We start from the raw sequence: 19,001 nt of genomic DNA on the forward strand, positions 1-19,001 counted from the left end.
CACCCAGGCACCCCTGGATTTACTTTTTAAAATCCTGTTAATAATGACTCGGCTAGCACATTTACGTTCTCAAAGGATTTTCATTTATTTCTTATTTGTGAAGCAATCTCATGAATTGAATTAGGTAAAGAAATTTTAAATCATTGTTTTGCAGATGAGGAATAGCTCATGACTTGTTCAACATTACAAGTTAATATTACTCTCAGCAAAATGCGTTCAGTCAGTACTTGATAAATGCTGGTTAAATAAATTGAGGGAATGTTAGCATCAGAACTAGAATTTACTTTTTCTTACTTCCAATGAGGGCTTTATTTACTTATTTTTTTGAGTAGGTTGATCATTCACAAATATCACCTAAATTAAGCCAATAAACATGCTACTTAATTGTCTGTTAATAAAATTACCTCATTTACTTAACAGTCTGAACATTTGAAATTGTGCGCATGCACACAAACACACCACTTTCTCTAGCTCTTCCTGTTATGGGCTCAATTTTACCCCACCCCCAAATTTATATGTTGAACTCCTAAGTCCCTGTACCCCAGAACTTAACTGTGTTTGTAAAATTAAGAAAAAATTAACGTGAAGTCCTAATCCAGTATGACTGGTGTCCTCATAAGAGGAAATTTGAATACTGACATGCGCACCCAGAGGGAAGACTATGTGAGGACAGAGGGAGAAGCCGGCCACTTACAAGCTAAGGAGAAAGACAGGTCTCAGAAGAAGTCAATGCTGCCAACACCTTGATCTCAGACTTCTAGCCTCCAGAACGGTGAGAAATGAATTTCTGTTGCTTTAGCCACCCAGTCTGTGAGACCTTGTCTTATCAGCTCTAGCAAATTAATACACCTTTTTAACGTCAATTATAATTTGTTAGTTCAAAATGGTTTGTGTGTGATGTGGTGGTAGATGAAAACAACACACTCAGAAAGATATTTTTGTAAGCTAAACCCTCCAACTCATCTCTGCATGGTTCTTATACACATTGAAGCTTTTTGAAAATTACAGATTATTTGCCAACATATGAATATCTATGGATTTGAGATTATATGAATGTTATAAAATAAGTAGTAACTTTTTTACACAACATGGATTAATGCTTAAATGATGCAAATGTGATACTTCATGTTCTAGAAATAAGGCACTTTAATATCATAAGGAATAACAGCAATCATTTGCTCTCTGGAGTAAATTAACTTTATCTCTTAAACACCAAGCATTGATGCAAGTTTGCTAGCGCTCTGTAGTATACAAGTTCCTATTTCACTGTTTCTTTTTGACTAAAACTTAGTTATAGTCAATAAGAGTAGTAATTCAGTATTTCTAATTAATTTATAAGATTCCAAAAAAAAAAAATTCCTTTGACAATGGTGTGAAGAGCCTTTATATTAGGTGTGTATATAAACATATGTGTAAGATATAAAGATATATGTATATTTATATATATACACATACATATATAAGCATAAAGTACATGAATTAGTTAATGCCTAGCTTAATATGATCATCTAAGTACCCAAAATACTTTTATCCTAAAATAGACAAGTATCCTAATTTTCAGCTAGAACCAAATACAAACCACAACAGAACAAAATCCATAAAATAAAATAAACACGAGAATAAGGTCAGGTTAGGTATTAAATGTAAACTTTTGTCACCATTGTAAAGGCAAAGTCCATTTACTTTATGTAAATCGTTTTTGCATTCAATTATAAAACCGATCAAAATTCTTAATGTTCCTAAGGGTATCTGTTAGAAGACAAACGTATTGATTCAAAGAATAAAAGTGCCATTTTCTTTTCCAATGTATGTACTAACAAGATAGGTTATTTATATTATTTATTTGACTAATAAGTCAAGTGTGTGTGTGTGTGTGTAAAGATACTTCCCAGGTAAACATTAATAGAATACACACACACACAAAATAAATGTGCATTATTGTTTTACATATTTATCTCCCTAACTAGAAGAAACAGATTAAGCTCTCTGTATTCAAAGATTCACCAGTGGGATGTGAGTAATCATTCATTTGATTATTTCATCCTTAAAATGTTGACTGAACAACTTTCCTGTCAAAGTCTCTCACTAGGCAATTTGGGAAAATAAAACAAGATTTTATTTATGAAAGCTGCTGCATAGTAACTGTGAGCTCAATCAGATCAGGCTGTAAGAGCAAAGATCTAGCCTAACTGACACATAGAAATGTCAACACTGTCAGTGAAATAGCTGCGTTACAAAGGCATGAATCAAGCTTCTAAGAGAGGAGAGGCTTCTTCCTGCCAGAAATAAAGAGGACTTCAAGGAAATGGGGTAGGATTTTAATAAGTAGATTATGGAGCTGGTTATATAGCAACACAAGGAATTAGCAAAAGCTGAGATGGAAAGAAGGCAGAAAGGGTCCTGGAGAAATGTCATTGATCAGTCTGCCTAGAGTACAAGATTTGAGTAGGGTGGAGATAAGTATTTTTTTGGAAAGGGAAGCTTTGCTAGCCCACTCTTTTTTGACAGGGATGTCCTTCATCCGGTCCCTCATCCCACCCCACTGATATAAAGTAACTTACTAATGTGAGGAACAGAAAGAAGGAAGGATGGTGTGCTGCTGCATGTTACTAGACAATACCGTGAACATGCCCAGTTTCTATTTGTATTCTACATGCCTTCTATTCATATAGATGCTCAAATACTTTTCCACTGGTTTAACAAAAAAGATGGAAGAGGAAGGATCTGAAATATATAGTACATGACAACTCAAGTTAACTGAAAAGATATTTACAGAGTTCAATGAGGACTGAATAGAATTTATGAGTTTGAAAGTAAGGCAGCTAGATATTTCAAGACATTTCTACTTCTTTTTTTATTTGAGAGAGAGAGAGAGAGAGAGAGCAAATGGGATAGAAGGGCAGAGGGAAAGAGGGAATCTTAAGCAGCCTCACAGAGCTCCATGTGGGGCTTGATTCCAGGATCTTGGGATCATGACCTGAGCTGAAATCAAGAGTTGGATGCTCAACTGACTGAGCCAGGCAGGCATCCCACAAGTACGAAGACATTTCTTGGTTATTGGTATTATTATACAAAACAAGCTTTAATATTGGAGAAATACATATTTTTAAGTCCTTAAAATAATTTTCTTTTCCCATTAGTATCTCTATGACCACAGCAAATTCTACAAATATTTTAAAGTTAAAAAGAGGCTCAACTCAAAATTTCCACTTCCTTAAATAATAATGGATGCTTGTGTCATTCCCAATGTTTACCTGGGAAATTTCTTTAAAATGATTGATAAATGTAAAATTTAGGAAGAAAAATGTATACCTTCTCTCCATCATATCTGTTCCACTGCTGCCTTTCTCATCTTTCTTAAGGTTCACGTGGACATAGTCCCCTCAAATAACTTTACATATTAACGATAGATATATCTATGAGTAAACGAAATTTCCCAGGACGAGCATATTTCTGATAAGGCCAAGGTCACATAATCAATCTAAGTATGAGCCAACAAATTTTTTTTTTTTTGCAAGAAAAACTGATTTTGTTGGTTATAGATAAAGACCCTTGTCAAATATCAAGCAGTTCCATGCCACTGATTCTGTGAGGAACTGGACTGTATGTAGAGGAGACTCTGGATAAATCCATCACTCACTCTAGAGAAAAAGATGCATTTCAAATCCTGGGGATGATGAATCTGTAGCACATTATTGGTATAAAAACAAAGACAGGTATTTTTCATTATTATCCTACCTAATATACTAACTGCCTCAGTGGTAGGGTAAGGAGGATAATAATGGCAATTTTGGTGTTTTATTTCTGTAAATTTGGGGCCATATAACATCTCTGGGACTTATTCAACTCAACCCACAGGATGTAAAGGCTTGGTTTGAATATACTATAAAGTTCCTTTCAGTCTCAATTTAGTTGACTTTATTTTTTTCTTCTGGTTAATTCCTGTTATCTGTTGAATTCTTTTGTGAGCCCTTTGGGCTTCAATTTTATTATAATTTTCAACTTTGTATGTATTCTAATTAAGACTTAGGTAGAAAAATCTAGCATTAGCATTACATTCTTCCTTGACATCTGACTAAACAAAGTGGGTTTTAAAATGTTTGTATAACATTTTATTCCTTGGACTTGAGATTGATTAGAAGGGCAATAATCAGTCCTAATATTGGGTTAAAAAGCTTATTTCAGTGTCTGTACCAAGTTACTCTGCACTTGAATGACCTACTTTACCTGAATTTTTTGTTTTTTGCATTTATTTGAGAGAGCGAGAGAGAGCGAGAGAGAGAGAGAGAGAGAGAGAGAGAGAGAGAGAGAGAGTGTGTGTGTGTGTGTGTGTGTGTGTGTGTGGGTGAGGAGCAAGTGGGGGAGGGGCAGAAGGAGAGGGAGAAAGAATCTTAAGCAAGCTCCCCGCCCAGATCCACCCCCATGCAGGACTCCAAATGAGATCATGACCGGAGATGAAATCAAGAGTCGGATGCTTAACCGACTAAGTCACCCAGGTACCCTTTGCATGTTGTTTTTAAGAGTCCAGTGTTTGACCCCATTTTTGTGGTTTGGATAGGAAGGAAGGTAACAAGTTAAAAGTTGCTTTTCAATTATATGGGAATTCTGACTTATAGTAAAACAAGAAACACTGAAAACCAATTTTACATAATTCTTGCATCAGTTCTATATTTTCTTGTTTGGTTTTTACTCTCTTGGGAAGAAATAGAAGAAGTCTGTGTTTTCAAAGATTAACTTTTTTTTTTTTTTCTGAAATCACAATTAATCAGAGGATTGTAATCCTTCCCATATCTCTGTTTTATATGATTCGAAGGCTCATGCCTTTTTCCTTTATCTTCTTTTTCAAGTTTCACATTCTTTAAGGGTCTCTGAACATCTAAGAGGTTAAGATTGAATTTTATTTGTTGGTCTTTGTATTAAATGATGAATAGTTCAATATTAACTGATGCTCATTTCTAATTGTCTTCTAATAATCCTGACTAGCAAAGAAGAATACTGAAATGACAATGAGAAGTCCTTTATCTGATTCATGGACAAGTAATTTAAAATTCTTGGGACTCAGTTACCTTATTTGGAAAAATGTGTTTGCTATGCTCTGTTGAGTGAAAACTTGATTCTCAACAGAGCACTAATTCAGGGCTATGTGGGCGGATTCAAAGAGAATTTTGAAGAAAATAAGACTGGTCTGCAAGGCAACTGGTGCACACCTCCTCAGGAAGGTGGGTTGGTCATCTTCCTCATGAAGGAGCTGCCTTCATCAGTAAGCGGCACTAACCTCAGAGGATGAGGGTTCTGAAAGTTTAAGTAGAGCAATTACCCTGTACATGTTGTTCATTTGGTGTCCAGTGTAAATTCATATTCTTTTCCATCAGAACATAGGCTAAAACATTTTAGGTTCTCATCTTCTAATATATTATTACCCAGCTTCTATCAAACCTTTACTTAGAGAAATAACGCCTACAGATGATCAGGCATTAGAGACACGCTAAAGAGTAGAGTATGGGCTCTGGAAACACACTTCTTGTGTTCAAATCATGGCTCCAGCACTTGCTAGTTCTGTGAACTTCTGCACAACTCAACCTCTGTATGCTTTGGTTTCTCATTTGTGAAAAGAAAATAACATTAGCACCTGCCTCACAGGATTGTTGTGGGGATTAAATGAGGGATTAAACACTAAGTGCTTAGAACAGTATCTGGCACATGTAAGCACTCAATAACTATTAATCAAAATTTTTACCATTATGGAGATGTTAAAACTGAGTTATTTCAGGTACAGAAATATTGTAAATTCAGTCCATGTGAGACATTTAATCATCACAGAGCTACATATCAGGGTTTTAGTAACTTAAGCCAAAGTATAAATTCACTGTTTTTTTCTTTAACGATACAGCCTCAGATTTTTTTGAGTATTTATACATTAAAAAAATGAGATAAAAAATCTTTCATTTGCTATGAGTATTTAAGATATTGTGTGTATTTTTACCCTTTGACTCAACTTTACTTCTGAGAAAAGTTTTCTTGTGTTGAAGAATTGCTGTGGGTATGGCTATTAAAAAATGATAATTATACAAAATGGTACTTGGTTTCTGACAGTTTTAACCTACAAAAACTGCAGTTTCATAGGTTCAATCTACTCTCATACCTTCATTTTTGCCTTGGCTCTCAGGAAAATTAGAACTAAACTTAAGGGTAAGACTGAAACATTTTTGGAGAAAAGTTGTATATACACAATAATAAAATATTCTTTATACTCATGAAAGTTGTTAAAAGGATCAAGTAAGATAATGTAGATGAAGGCATTTTATAATCTAAATTAAAAAATTTGAATCCACGGGCTCAGGTCACTACACAAAATTTCTTCCTACAACTTTGTTACTTCTTAGACTCCTTCTAAACCATAAATCTCAATACTTAATGTCTTCAAATTCTTTCCATAATATTTAGGATAAGACTCGGAGGTAGTCCCTATTTAGTTCTCAAGCATCACACTGGCCCCATGTGCCTCCATCCTGAGACCCTTGCAGTTACCTAAGTCTGTCATCCTCTCACTTGTCTCCTTGTCTGATCACACTATGACCTTGGTCTGGAATGCTTATCCACTTGCCTGCCTGGATAATTTCTCCTTTTATCTTCAGATCCAGCTCAAGCATCCTCAGTTGAAATAACTGCCTCAGTTAAAACTCTTTAATCAAAATTACCTTTCACCTGAACTACTATCGTAGCTTCCCAATTAGTGTCTGTATTTATAGTTTGCCATTTCTCTAGTTCATCAATATTAGTCTAAATCACAGGTCCCATCACATCACCATGGTGCTGAAAAATACAGCTGTCCTTTGACTCCAAGATAAGGCCTAAAATCCTCAGCATGGAGTTGAAGACTCTTCAATATTACGTCCAGGATGATCTCATTAGGTACAAGAGAAAAGATACGATGGAAATGAGGGGAAAAACATTTTATAAACCTACCATTTTCTTTTAAGGGTACTTGGGATGAAGAATTTCCAGAACTATGCAAAGTCATTCCTGTGGCATAAATTAAATTATTAGACAGTTTATAAAGTGGTCAGATACTATAGTAGTAATTTCTGATAAATTCATAAAAATCAATAAAACATTAAGGCGGAAACATTTTTTACACTCAGAAAAATGTCTTCTGACACGGGCTTATTATTTTATGTCCAAATTAAGCACATCAGCTTGTTTTGCAGAATAAATTTAAACACAAGTGTATTGTTTCTGATAATGACATTCTGATATGTCAAATATGAAATGATGACACTGAAATGAGTTTTAAAAGCATTTGGTCAAATGTTAAAAGAAAATTCAGTAATCAGAATGAAGAATCTTAATCAAAAAACAAATTCAGAAAAATATTTACTATTCTACATCTGATATGTGATGAATTTTAATGTAGAATTTTTATTTAGAATCTATAAGAGATCCCATTATATATGAATATACTTTGAAAAGCATTTTTGAAAGATTGAATTAGTGTCTTCTTAGGCTATTTTCAACATATTGAGTGACCTATAGGGTGAAATCTTGCCTTTAATCTAAAGTTTTCCACCAATTCAATTTAAATTGATGATAGTATCATCTCTGAAAGCTGTGGAAACCTACATCAATACAGTAATGTTACTTTCTGGAAATATCAACTGTCAACTATAGACTAGAGTTCTCTTTTGACTTCATTTACTCCATAGATCTTCAATCCAACTACAAATAAGAAAATATTTTTTAACTTTGTGTAATTAGGGTTAAATGGTCAAACTTTGGTCTAAGTAAGTTAACTAGTATTATTTGGTAAAACAGCAGAAGAGGGTGTCCTTGTTTCTCTTTTTTTTGTCTCCCCAGCTGTTTCTTATTCTGAGTAGTCGTTCACACTTTTGTGCTTAAATATCTACTCCTCTGAAAGATTGCAGTGCATTTCCCTTTTAAGATGCCTAAAACAACAGGAAACCTGAACTATTTATAAGGTAGTATGCGTTTATACACTTCTACATTTAAATAATTAATGTGACCCAGCTAGCTGGGAGAACTGGAAGAAAACTTAAATCAACTAAGAATTTCCACCTACCAACCATAGTATATTTCATAAAATTATCTGGTTTCAGAGACAATTCCATTCACGCTAAGCTGAAAGTACCCTAAAGAAACATTGCTTTAAAAAATATAGTATGAGTGGGGTCCACTTTCACAGGTTTGTAGGGGAGAATCCAAAGGGAGGCTATCCAAAACAAAGCCATGGTACCAGGCTGTGTGGGTTCTCTCAGCAAGACTGTCATGGTTTTTCTCGGCAACCAAGAGAAAGTGAAGTAACAGTCTGTGCCATAAAGTAATCACCTGTTAAATCAGTTTTTGATTTGACTTGGTGCATTTTTAAGCAGCCTAAAATTTCATACACATGAGCAGTTTTGGCAATTAGGACAAAGCAGCAAAGATATTATCTTGGTAGCTAACATTATTTCGTTCACTTCACTATGAGCATGAGGTACGGGAGAAAGAAGGTAAGCTTGTTTATGCTGACCTATAACATATGCTTGACCAGGGTCTTCAAAGGATGAGGAGTCTGATTCATGTTTCCTCCTTTCAGGACTTCTATTTAAACTTGCAACAGACTTTGAACTAAAGAGGGAAAAGGAAAGTAGGAGGGGGATGTGTCAATGTAAAAAGATATGGTGAAAATAATAAAACGTCAAAACAAAAACAAATGTATGAAATGTAGAATTTACAAAGACGTAGTTGGGTAATTATGTTCTTACTTATTAAGTTTTGTGAATCCTGCCAAAGATTCTGTATCAGATCTTGCCATCTGGTGTAATGGTTTTCCTACCAACTCCGCAATGGTTTGTGGTGGGGATTCCATGTTAACAATGACATTTTTCCGATGAGGATAGAGAGAGGCCTGACTGAGATCGTGGTATGATTTACTCATCCCTCTAGGCTTTTCCTCCCAGGAAGCTTTGTCACTCTTCTCTTTTGCACTGTTTTGCAATGGCTGGTAAAGCGACAGCTCTGAGCAGGATAGCCTCTTCAGAATCTCAGCTTGAACGGACAGAGGTCGAAGGGCAAGTTTGTTCAGGGTGCTGCTGGCCAGACTGCCAGTGCTGATCGCTCGTCCCATATTAAATCCTCTAACGGACTCTGCTTGGAGGTTCAGGCTCCTAAACGAAGCTCTCTCTACAAGGAAATAGGAGGGCTTTACACGATGGAAACACCGCAGTACCTTTATGAGAAGAGTTATTTCAATAAATAAAATACAGCATGCAGTTTTTTTTTAATTGTTTTGATTGCCAAGGTAAGTAGTAGCTTTCCAACTGTGGCAATCAAGGATTTGAAAAAGGAGGCTGGAAGATCCTGGTTTTCAAACCATCTTTCCATCCCTGTAGCTTTTCCTACTCCATCTAATGAAACTTGTGCATCTAATACTGTCTGGGCTTTGGGCTTGCTGACTCCACATTCCCAATTTCGGGTTTCAGTTAAAAATGACAACAACATTTGGCATGGAAATGTTCAACCCTAGTAGTGTCTCTGCTAAAATATCGGCAAGCCAAGGATGGGGAGAGGGAGAGATGAAGCCTGGACGACTGACATAGTGAGATCATGCCTGAAAAAGAAGCTATGCATAGGAGAATTTTGCTCAGAGAAAAAGTTCTTGGTTATTAGATTTTTAAAAGCTTATGGTGGATTGTGGTGATAGTTGCACAAGTCTGTGAATATACTAAAAACTACTGAATTGTACACTTTAAGTGGGTGAACCATATAGGATGTGAATTATATATACCTCAATAAAATTTTACCACAAAGAAAAAAAAAGCTTTTACAGAAAATTATTTTTTTGTTGTTTCATTACTATGCCAATCTCACCTTCCCCACTTCGTTGATTTTTTGTGATTTAAGTGAGGCTCAGGGGCCATGGGAGAATCAGGTATTACTTGCCTTCTTTCTTTTTTGGTTTCTTTTTATTAACATGATGAAGGAGCTGGGGTTCTCTTTATGCTTAAATTCCTTTCACTCCAAAATACACATCTAAAGTCTTGCAGAGGCTAAATTTAGAGATACTTTATAACAAGTGCTTGGTTATTCTATTTTGTGAGAGCCAATGTCATGGCAGTACTTGACCATTTGAGGCTATTAACGAAAGAGCATTGTATCACAGAATTTTAGCATCAAAATTCTTTCATGTAAATAAAGGGCCAGGAGCACAAAATTTCACATGATTCAGTTGTTCATGAACTAGTAATTCACATTACAATGCACCCTGTTTGGTGTCCCCATGGAAAATACCAACCCTGTGTTACACTCTATAAGGACTCTGGTTTGACCACTATGTAAAACAGCTACAACAACTTCCTTTAAAAAAATAATTGTCAAATGTTGCTAACTTAGATCTTTGGACTCTGTTTCATTTATCTTCTAATTCCTAGGAAGATTAATAATTAATATTTCACCTCAGGCCTAAACAGATAGGAAAACACTTAAGGTTTTTAATATGCATCAGAATGAAGTTTAGACAATCTCCTTGTCAACAGGAAAAGTCACCGTTCTTTCTCTGACGTAGGAGTGGACACCAAGTTAAAACATGAGAATAAAAATAAGATATTGGTTTAAAAATTCCCAGAATGAACTTTTTAGCTTAAAATAACAGTTTTATTAGAGCAAGTAATATTATTTATATCTATATCTATATCTATATCTATCTATTATTTTTGTTTTGAGAGCACACTGTAATCAAAGATACAAAACTGAGTCTTACACACATTCAACTACCAGGAAATGCCTTTACACCCAACAGATTTCTTCACCCATAAGGAAAATGTACACCAAATTTTGGGACACATTTGGGACAGTCTGTTTTGTAAACATATCAAAGCTTATGCTATTCAATTCCATTCATAGCCTACTCCTGGGTAGGACTTAAAAAAATACTGTATGTATTTATTGGATGGAAGCATAAACTATTCATTTATCTGGTCTGTCCTTAATCCCTTTCACCTAGAAAGGACTCCAATATGGACTGCCAGGATTGGAAAGGACATTGGAATGAGCCTACATCCTAATACTAATGTTTCAGATGTGAACTCAAAGGCTTGCTAGTTCCGCACTGATTCTGCAATCCACATTACCTCATCTCTGCTTGTGCTATTGTTTCAGTCCCTTGTACCCTTTTGTATTCCCTTACGCTGTCAATTTAACTGTATGCTCTTCTGGGGAGAGGGACTTCATTTGTTTTTGTTATCCCACAGCACCCAGCATGATATCTTACAAGTAGTTAAGTGCTCAATAAATGATTATTAATTTCATTCTATGTATGAAGTTGATTCTATTTGATGAAAACTCATCAAATAGAAATTAAGATACCAGGGTTCCAGCCTCGTTTGGCCTTTTTGAAGTTAGGTGAGACACTATGTTGTGAACCTGTTTCCTTGTCAGTAGAAGTTTGACTTAAGCCTCTAAGGTTCTAGCACCAACATTCTACGATGCAAAAGAAGTAACATACATTTGTTAGCCCACCAGCCTCCTACAGATAATACCAGTTGTTTTCACTTGTTTAGTACTAATAGTTAAGTAGGCAGGTAGTTACTTTTAAGCCATTTTAAGCAAAAAATAATTCTTTTGAAGGTATAACACAATCTAGGATAAGATGTAGATAATACTGTTTTAAAGTGCTTTATAGGAGTTCAAGGATACACAGCTGTTGTGTTCCTCGGTGCAAACCTGCGAGTTACACAGGGCATTCCTATTTCATGGATGAGGAAAATGAGACTGCAAGAAGTCAGTTCCTTTCGTAAGGGGTCATTATACTGCTGCTACGATTACTGCTTCCATCAGTGGTAGTAGTGGTAAAACAATGTTGATGATGGTGATGCTAACAATAATATTATTCAATACTTACTCTGTGTCAGGCACCTTTAAGGTGCTTACATATATGAATTCATTTCATCTTTACAACAATCTCATGATGTAGATATTACCATTATGATAATCACTTTACAGACAGGGAACTAAGGCAGAGAGTTTAAGTGCCTGCCCAAGGCTTCAGAGCTTGTAAGTAATGGAGTGAGGTTTGTATGCTGGCGGTCTGGCTCCACAGTTCATGCTCTTAACTCCTATACTATATTGTTTTTCAGTATAAGGAATGTGGAGGATGCAGGACTAACTTTGTAGTTTTGTCTTCAGATTTTTTTCATTACAGCACATTATACCACATCTGTAATGGTGCAACCTTCAACTGTTCAATTTTCATTTGTATTGAATAGAATATTAGTCCAGGTAGGAAAACAGATAGCTCTAATAAGTTTGATATTTCACTGCACTTGTAAAATATGTAAGAGCATACAATTTTTCTAGCAGAGCAAAGTAGGGAAAGAAAAGGAATAATTAGATTACATTACAGCAGTAATCACCATATTTTAGCATGCATAAAAATCATTACTGAGGAAAGCCTGTTAAAACGCAGATTCCAGAGACCCAACACCCAAATATGATGATTCACCAAGTTTCAGGTAGGTTTTTGGAATCTTCATTTTTAATAAGCATACAGCCCCTACCATCTTGGCTCTGAAAGGCTGAGAAACATCTATAGGCTGCCATCACCCCAGTCTGATCCTATAGGGAAAACACTTTTTGTAGGGTTTCAGGATATGAGAAAGTTTGGATACAGGATTTGTAGGACTCTCTCTGCTGCACAAGGTCACCAGTGCCATTCCATTAAATTTAAAAATCAAATTCTTCAGAATATTTCACAGAAAACTATAAGAATTTACTATGCACAACTAGGTTTTGTGTAACTTTAATCTGTACACGTGGTCTTACAGAGTAAGCTTTCAATATTTCATTTCTGACAGAGATATTTTTTTTAGAGCTTAACTAGTTCCTTCTGACGGTTCCTTTTCAAAAGGAACTGAAACCACTCTCCTGAGCATTTACACTGTGTATGGTGGTTATTGATCTCAGTCTCTGAAGAAGGACACACTCAAGTAAAACTAACACGTGGGAAATCTGCCACCCTTAACTGTTATGGTATGTCACTTCACTGTCCTGGGTGCATACTCCCCCTGCTCCCTGCCCTGTTTCCCAGGTTTTTCCCCTCACCTGGAAAGCCCTGCCATTTATCTTTAACCTACTTATTTTTGTCCTTCAAATTCCAGTTCCATTGCCACCACTGGAGTATTCTGGCCTCTGACCTCCCTCTGTTCTTATGGTGTAGATCATGTAGTCTGTATGATATAATCTGTTATTAAAACCTTGACCCTCTATTGTGTACTATTGTTTCGTGTATGTTGGTCTTAACTTCCCAAATAGCACGTAACTTTGCTATGGGTAGCGACTGTGACCCAAATGTAATACTTACATCAGTTAGCCTAATGATAAGCACAAAATAAACATTTCAACAGGTACTACCTGACAGTTTTGGGTCACTGTTTTCAAAATGAACATGAAGTTGAAATCTTGGCTTCATCTGTGGCACCTTTATAAACTTGACTTAGTCTAACTTTCATCCTCAACATGGAAATTCTTTTAAAATTTGTGGCAAAAATCAAGCACATATCCTGATCATCTGACCCAATTTGCTTGTCCTTACCCATATCTTGGGCGTCTTGGTTGCTCTGTCTCGCTCGCATCTGCAGCTGGAACTTGTGCTGGGAAGAGCACAAATGCAGCAGGTACTGGCACACCTTACTGTTGTCGGTCTGGAAGGCATGTTTTATTCCATCTGATGTGTTCTGCAAGGTGATTTTCTTTTTCTGCAATGTAATCAGGGGTATTAATAATTAGGATGTTTTCCTAGCACCTTATGACTAAATTCTGTAAACAGTAATTAATAAGTAGAGATATTATTTTTATTTCCCACGAGGCAAGAGTATTCCTTGGCCTGCTTCTAACATAAATATGGAAAAATATAACCCTGTTATTATTACAGATTCAGGAAATAAATGAAATTAATATTATTTGTCACTTTCAGAAATCGTAGCCTAGATCAGGCAGTGTACCGGCTATTGGCAAGGGAAAAATTACCCTTAATGAGATTATTAACATTTTGAGTTTACTACAATGTTTACAAATACCAAAGCTGTTTGAAAAAGACGTCACGGAAATATGTTCTTCTTGGGTAAGAAAATGAAGTTCGGCAAAAATTGATTTATTAATATATAAGAGCTGTGATTCTACCAAGAAGAATCTTGGTGGCCTGTAGGCTGGGATGGAAATTGGGAGAAGCCAAAATGTGGGAATGGAGAGGCACTGGGTAACATGGCTGCTGGGATGAGAGATAAAATAAATCGATATTTAGAGATAGAGTGATTCTTGCATTCAAATTCAGGGGAAACAGGAGAACCACCAATTAGTGTTATCTCTCATATATTTCTTGAAAAATGATGTCTCCTGCTTAAGAGGGGATCTGAAATGTTGCAACCTCTGTGGTGAGGCTTGCAGGTGATCCGTATATCTTAAAAGATTAACATTCAGCATGCCAGGGACCTAAGAATAATGTCTCTGGAGAATTGCTTATGTCCAGTTAGACTCTACTCTAGCTCTTGGTTGCTTCTACTGTGCAAATTATTTTCCCTATTCATGTCCCTTGTCTTCAAATGGAGAAGCAGGCATGGGAAAGTCAAATTTGGTAAGGCTAACAAACGACACAATAACAGAGTATTACTCAAACTTCAATCATGCAGGTGCCTTCTTCATAATTTCTGGTCTTGTTTATTCATAAATTTTAAAATTGACTTTGCGGGGCGCCTGGGTGGCGCAGTCGGTTAAGCGTCCGACTTCAGCCAGGTCACGATCTCGCGGTCCGTGAGTTCGAGCCCCGCGTCAGGCTCTGGGCTGATGGCTCAGAGCCTGGAACCTGTTTCCGATTCTGTGTCTCCCTCTCTCTCTGCCCCTCACCCGTTCATGCTCTGTCTCTCTCTGTCCCAAAAATAAATAAACGTTGAAAAAAAAATTTTTTTTAAATTGACTTTGCTTATTTACATAAATTCATTTAAGCTTTGTATCACAGCTATAAATAGAAAACTAGTACCACTTGCCATAAATAGAGTCCAGCTATTAAAAATATGTAATCAATGCAGTAAGAACAAAATGAGATCATTAAATTCTAGCTGGATGTGTTGCCAATGAAATCTCTGGGACCCTGTTCTCTCTTTGCTAAAAAAAGGAAATCAGGGAGTATTAAAGGGGAGTTAAAGACACAGTAGCACCAAACTAGTATCTTGACTATCAGTGATACACCTAGTAACTATTCAAATAGTTACAGGTTTCAAACAAGTCATAAAAATAATTGATTCTAAGTGTTTACTGATAGACTGGACAAGAAATGTGCCCCAGGGAATTCAATTGTGAGAGATGAGAAGGGCAAAGGGTGACTTTTCCAGCTCCCCAGAAGCTAGTGGGAAAAAAAAAAAAAAAAAGGAGGGTTAAAAAGAGAGCTCTGTGTTGGAGAAGGAACTTTAGGATAAACAAGTTTTGCTAAACACAAGGATCAGTCTGCTTGAGAATGTGGTCTATTCTCTATTACTGGAGATCTTTAAATATGAGCTAATCACAGCCAGTTCTATATATAGCGGGGCTGGTGTGATAGCTTGGCAAACAACAGAGAGCTGAATGCTAGACAATTTATTTGATTTGTTGCCTTTTCTAAACTGGTCAAAATTAGATTTGTATTTAATTAATCTAAGGTTTCCTCCAGATATTTGTGCTGCCAGCATTTCCATTGGGGAATGTACATTATACCCTGGTAATTTCCTGGTCTTGACTATCTTGGGAACATGAGAATGTCTGGGCTTTCCTGAGAGAACACATTATTATCTGGTAATCTTAGTGTATCTCAGAGTTTCACAGAAAACCAACCAGCTCACCGTCAAGTCTAGAACTGATTTCAAAAGGTCTCCAGGTTGAAGATTAACCAGAGTGAGTTGGGACTTTGAGACTGGTATCCTTATAACCCTTGTACTAGTGAGACCCTGTTTCATCCCAAGTATGAATTAGAGATGTCAGTGGACCCCGAATACCATTAGGAAAACAAATACCTCAACATAATTTTTGATTCATCTCTGGGGCTTCCCAATTGCATTTCAATGTTCAGATACTCCACAACAATTTCCAAAATCAAAATATGCCTTTACAGCTCACTATCTTTCATAAACATGATATTCTAAAAGTGTTATCATCACAGGAAGTATACACTAAAACTTAAATCTGCAGAAAGTCCTGGGACATTAAAAAAACACAAAAAGTCCTTTAGTTCATAAAATCCAATACATTTCTGGACTGCTAAGGTTCAAAAACAGTTGTTGTGAGGGACCCAACATTGAGCTAGATAAAATTTACTAGGGTTAAAGTAATTATTTATTTTAAATATATTAGAGGAGCTTCTCCATGTGAGAAGTTAGTATGCTAGAATAAGTTCTGAATTAACAGAAAAGTCAACTTGGTTGTAATTTAACTAAAGTTAACTGAGCATGTAACCAGCTAGGAATGTATACTATTCTTTTAAAAATTACTTCCTGAGAAAACTAAAACCAAATAAAATCCTAATAATACTTCCTACAATTAAGAAAGGAGAGTAAATAGTATTAAAATGTATTAGCCTTACTGAATAGAAGGATGTAGAGTTTACTTAAGGAAAATTAACTAATATGTTACATTTGAAATTGACAACACCTATTTTAAAATGTAATGAAAAGGGGTTAAAATGGACATACGGAAAAAGAAATCTTCTTGGTTTCCCTCCATGGAAAGCGAAGGACCAATGTGCGAACTCCATTGTGAACCTCAAACACAAGGACACCTTTAGAACAGACTCCAAGCAATATTCCAGTTTGTGACTTTTTCTCAGGGTGCACTCGATGAAAATGAACTCCATATTCTGTCAGCCTTTGACAGACCTGTTGGAACAATACCACACCATAGCAATGCACCTTAGTAAAGGGTGGCATACAGATACAGAAGTTGTACCATCCTAGTTTAACATGGAAAGAACAGTTTTTTCAACAAATGTGCTGAATCAAATAGATATTCACATGCAAGAAAATGAATCTTGACCCTTACTACACCCAGTATATGAAAATTAACCCCAAATGGATCACAGACCTAAATATAGCAGCTAAAGCTGTAAAGCTTAGAAAATCTTTGTGGGTGTGGGTTTGACAAAGATATCTTTAATGGGACATAAAAAACATGAATCTTAGAAGGAAGAATTGGTAAACTGAAAATTTTACTCTTCAAAAGTCAATGATAAAATATAAAGGCAAGCCACCGACTAGGAGATATATATATATAAAGCAACTGCATCCAGAATATATTAAAAAAACAGGTACTTCTCAGCGATAAGGAGACACTTAACCAGATACAAAAAGGGGCAAAATATTTTATTAGACACTTCAACAAAAAAGATATATGAATGGCAAATAATGAAAAGATGCTCAACATGAAAGTAATTAGGGAAATATAAATTAAAACCACAATGATATACCATTACTTACCTATTTCAATAGTTAAAGTGTAAAGGACTGAACATACCAAGAATTTTGAGGATGCGGAACAACTAGAAATTTCACACACTGCTGGTAATACTATGAAGTTGGACAACCACCTTAGAACATTTGACAGTTTCTTATAAAGTTAAACATGCACTTACCATAGATCCCAGCAACCCTACTACTAGGTAGTTACTCAGAAGAAATATAAACCATATGTTCACATAAAAATGTGTATTTGAAAGTTTATAGCAGCTCTATATCCATCAACTGATGAAAGTGTAGTACAAAGGAAAACTACCCAGCAATAAAAAAAAAAAAAAAAAAAAAAAAAAGGAAAGAAAGAAAAGAAAAAAAACCTTACTGATACACATCATACTATGGATGAATCTCAGAAGTATTATTCTAAGTGAGAAAAGCCAGATACAGAAGACTACATAATATATAATTCTTTATATGAAATTCTAGACAAGAAAAAACTATGGTGATAGAAAGCAGATCAGTAGTTGCCAAGGGCTGCGGTGGGGGTGGGGGAAGTGGACTGACTGTAAAGGGACATGAAGACACTTTTTGGTATTGGAAATGTGTTATATCAGGGGTGGGTAAAACCTTTTCTTTGAAGGGCCAGATATGGGGCACCTGACTGGCTCAGTCCAAAGAGCATATCATATGATTCTTGATCTCAGGGGTGTGAGTTCAACCCCATCCTGAGTGTAGAGATTACTTAAATAAATAATTAAAAAAAATATAAAGGGCCAGATAGTAAATACTTTAGGCTTTTGGGGGAGGCGTCATACGATTTCTGCTGTAACTACTCAACTCTGCTGTTGTAGTGCGAAAGCAGATAGGCAATATGGAAACAAATGAGCATGGCCAAGTTCTGATAAAACTTTATTTACAAAATAAGCAAGCCATAGTTTGCTAATCCTTGTTCTTCATCATGTTTATACAGATGGTGGTGTATATATATATTTCTTAAACTATATATATTTCTCAAAATTTACTGAACACTCAAAAGTTATGAATTTTATTGAATATCAATTATGCCTCAATAAAGCATATTTGCAGAAAGATAAAAGTTTTTCAAACTTTTGCAATATATAGCAGAAGTGTAACTTTAGAAAGTGTATTAATGAGATTTAAAAAACCTCAGGTTAGAAGAAAGATGCTGAAGTTAAAGAGAACAGAGTAACAGTATACATTATTAGGAGTAGGGCAACCTACTGATGCATTATGCACACTACTTACACAGAGAAAGCTAATGCTCAGAAAGGTTAAACAGATTGTCCAAGTTCACACAGCTGGTTGAAACAAGAACTCAAGTGCAAGACTCTCTGACTAGAAATCCCCATACAAATTCTTACCACTGTGCTAATCTGCTTTCTACCTTTGCTAATAAAAAATGACAGAATTTGATATTTATGTCCTACAAGTATAAAAATGTAATAACCAAGGGAAAATATAACTACGTAATTTAATGCCTTTAAATGTTGACTCAAACAAAACAAACCACCTTGTCTT

At 35.7% G+C, this 19,001-nt stretch overlaps 1 protein-coding gene across 13 annotated transcripts in view; it reads right to left on the minus strand.

Moving 5' to 3' along the window:
• Positions 1-19,001, minus strand: part of PTPN13 (protein tyrosine phosphatase non-receptor type 13) — a 233,895-nt gene that overhangs the window by 52,274 nt on the left and 162,620 nt on the right. For 9 of the 13 annotated variants that reach the window (XM_045473439.1, XM_045473437.1, XM_045473434.1 and 6 more), the window contains 5 exons: positions 16,707-16,889; positions 13,586-13,748; positions 8,763-9,180; positions 8,528-8,625; positions 6,967-7,023 (listed from right to left, as the gene is read on the minus strand). In XM_045473439.1, the coding sequence (XP_045329395.1) occupies positions 6,967-7,023; positions 8,528-8,625; positions 8,763-9,180; positions 13,586-13,748; positions 16,707-16,889 (919 nt within the window). The remainder of the gene's footprint in view (positions 1-6,966; positions 7,024-8,527; positions 8,626-8,762; positions 9,181-13,585; positions 13,749-16,706; positions 16,890-19,001) is intronic. The other 4 variants (XM_045473442.1, XM_045473441.1, XM_045473440.1 and 1 more) reach the window with 1 other exon arrangement.

The sequence above is a fragment of the Leopardus geoffroyi genome, chromosome B1 (genome assembly GCF_018350155.1).
Source record: "Leopardus geoffroyi isolate Oge1 chromosome B1, O.geoffroyi_Oge1_pat1.0, whole genome shotgun sequence".
NCBI classification, from domain to species: domain Eukaryota; kingdom Metazoa; phylum Chordata; class Mammalia; order Carnivora; family Felidae; genus Leopardus; species Leopardus geoffroyi.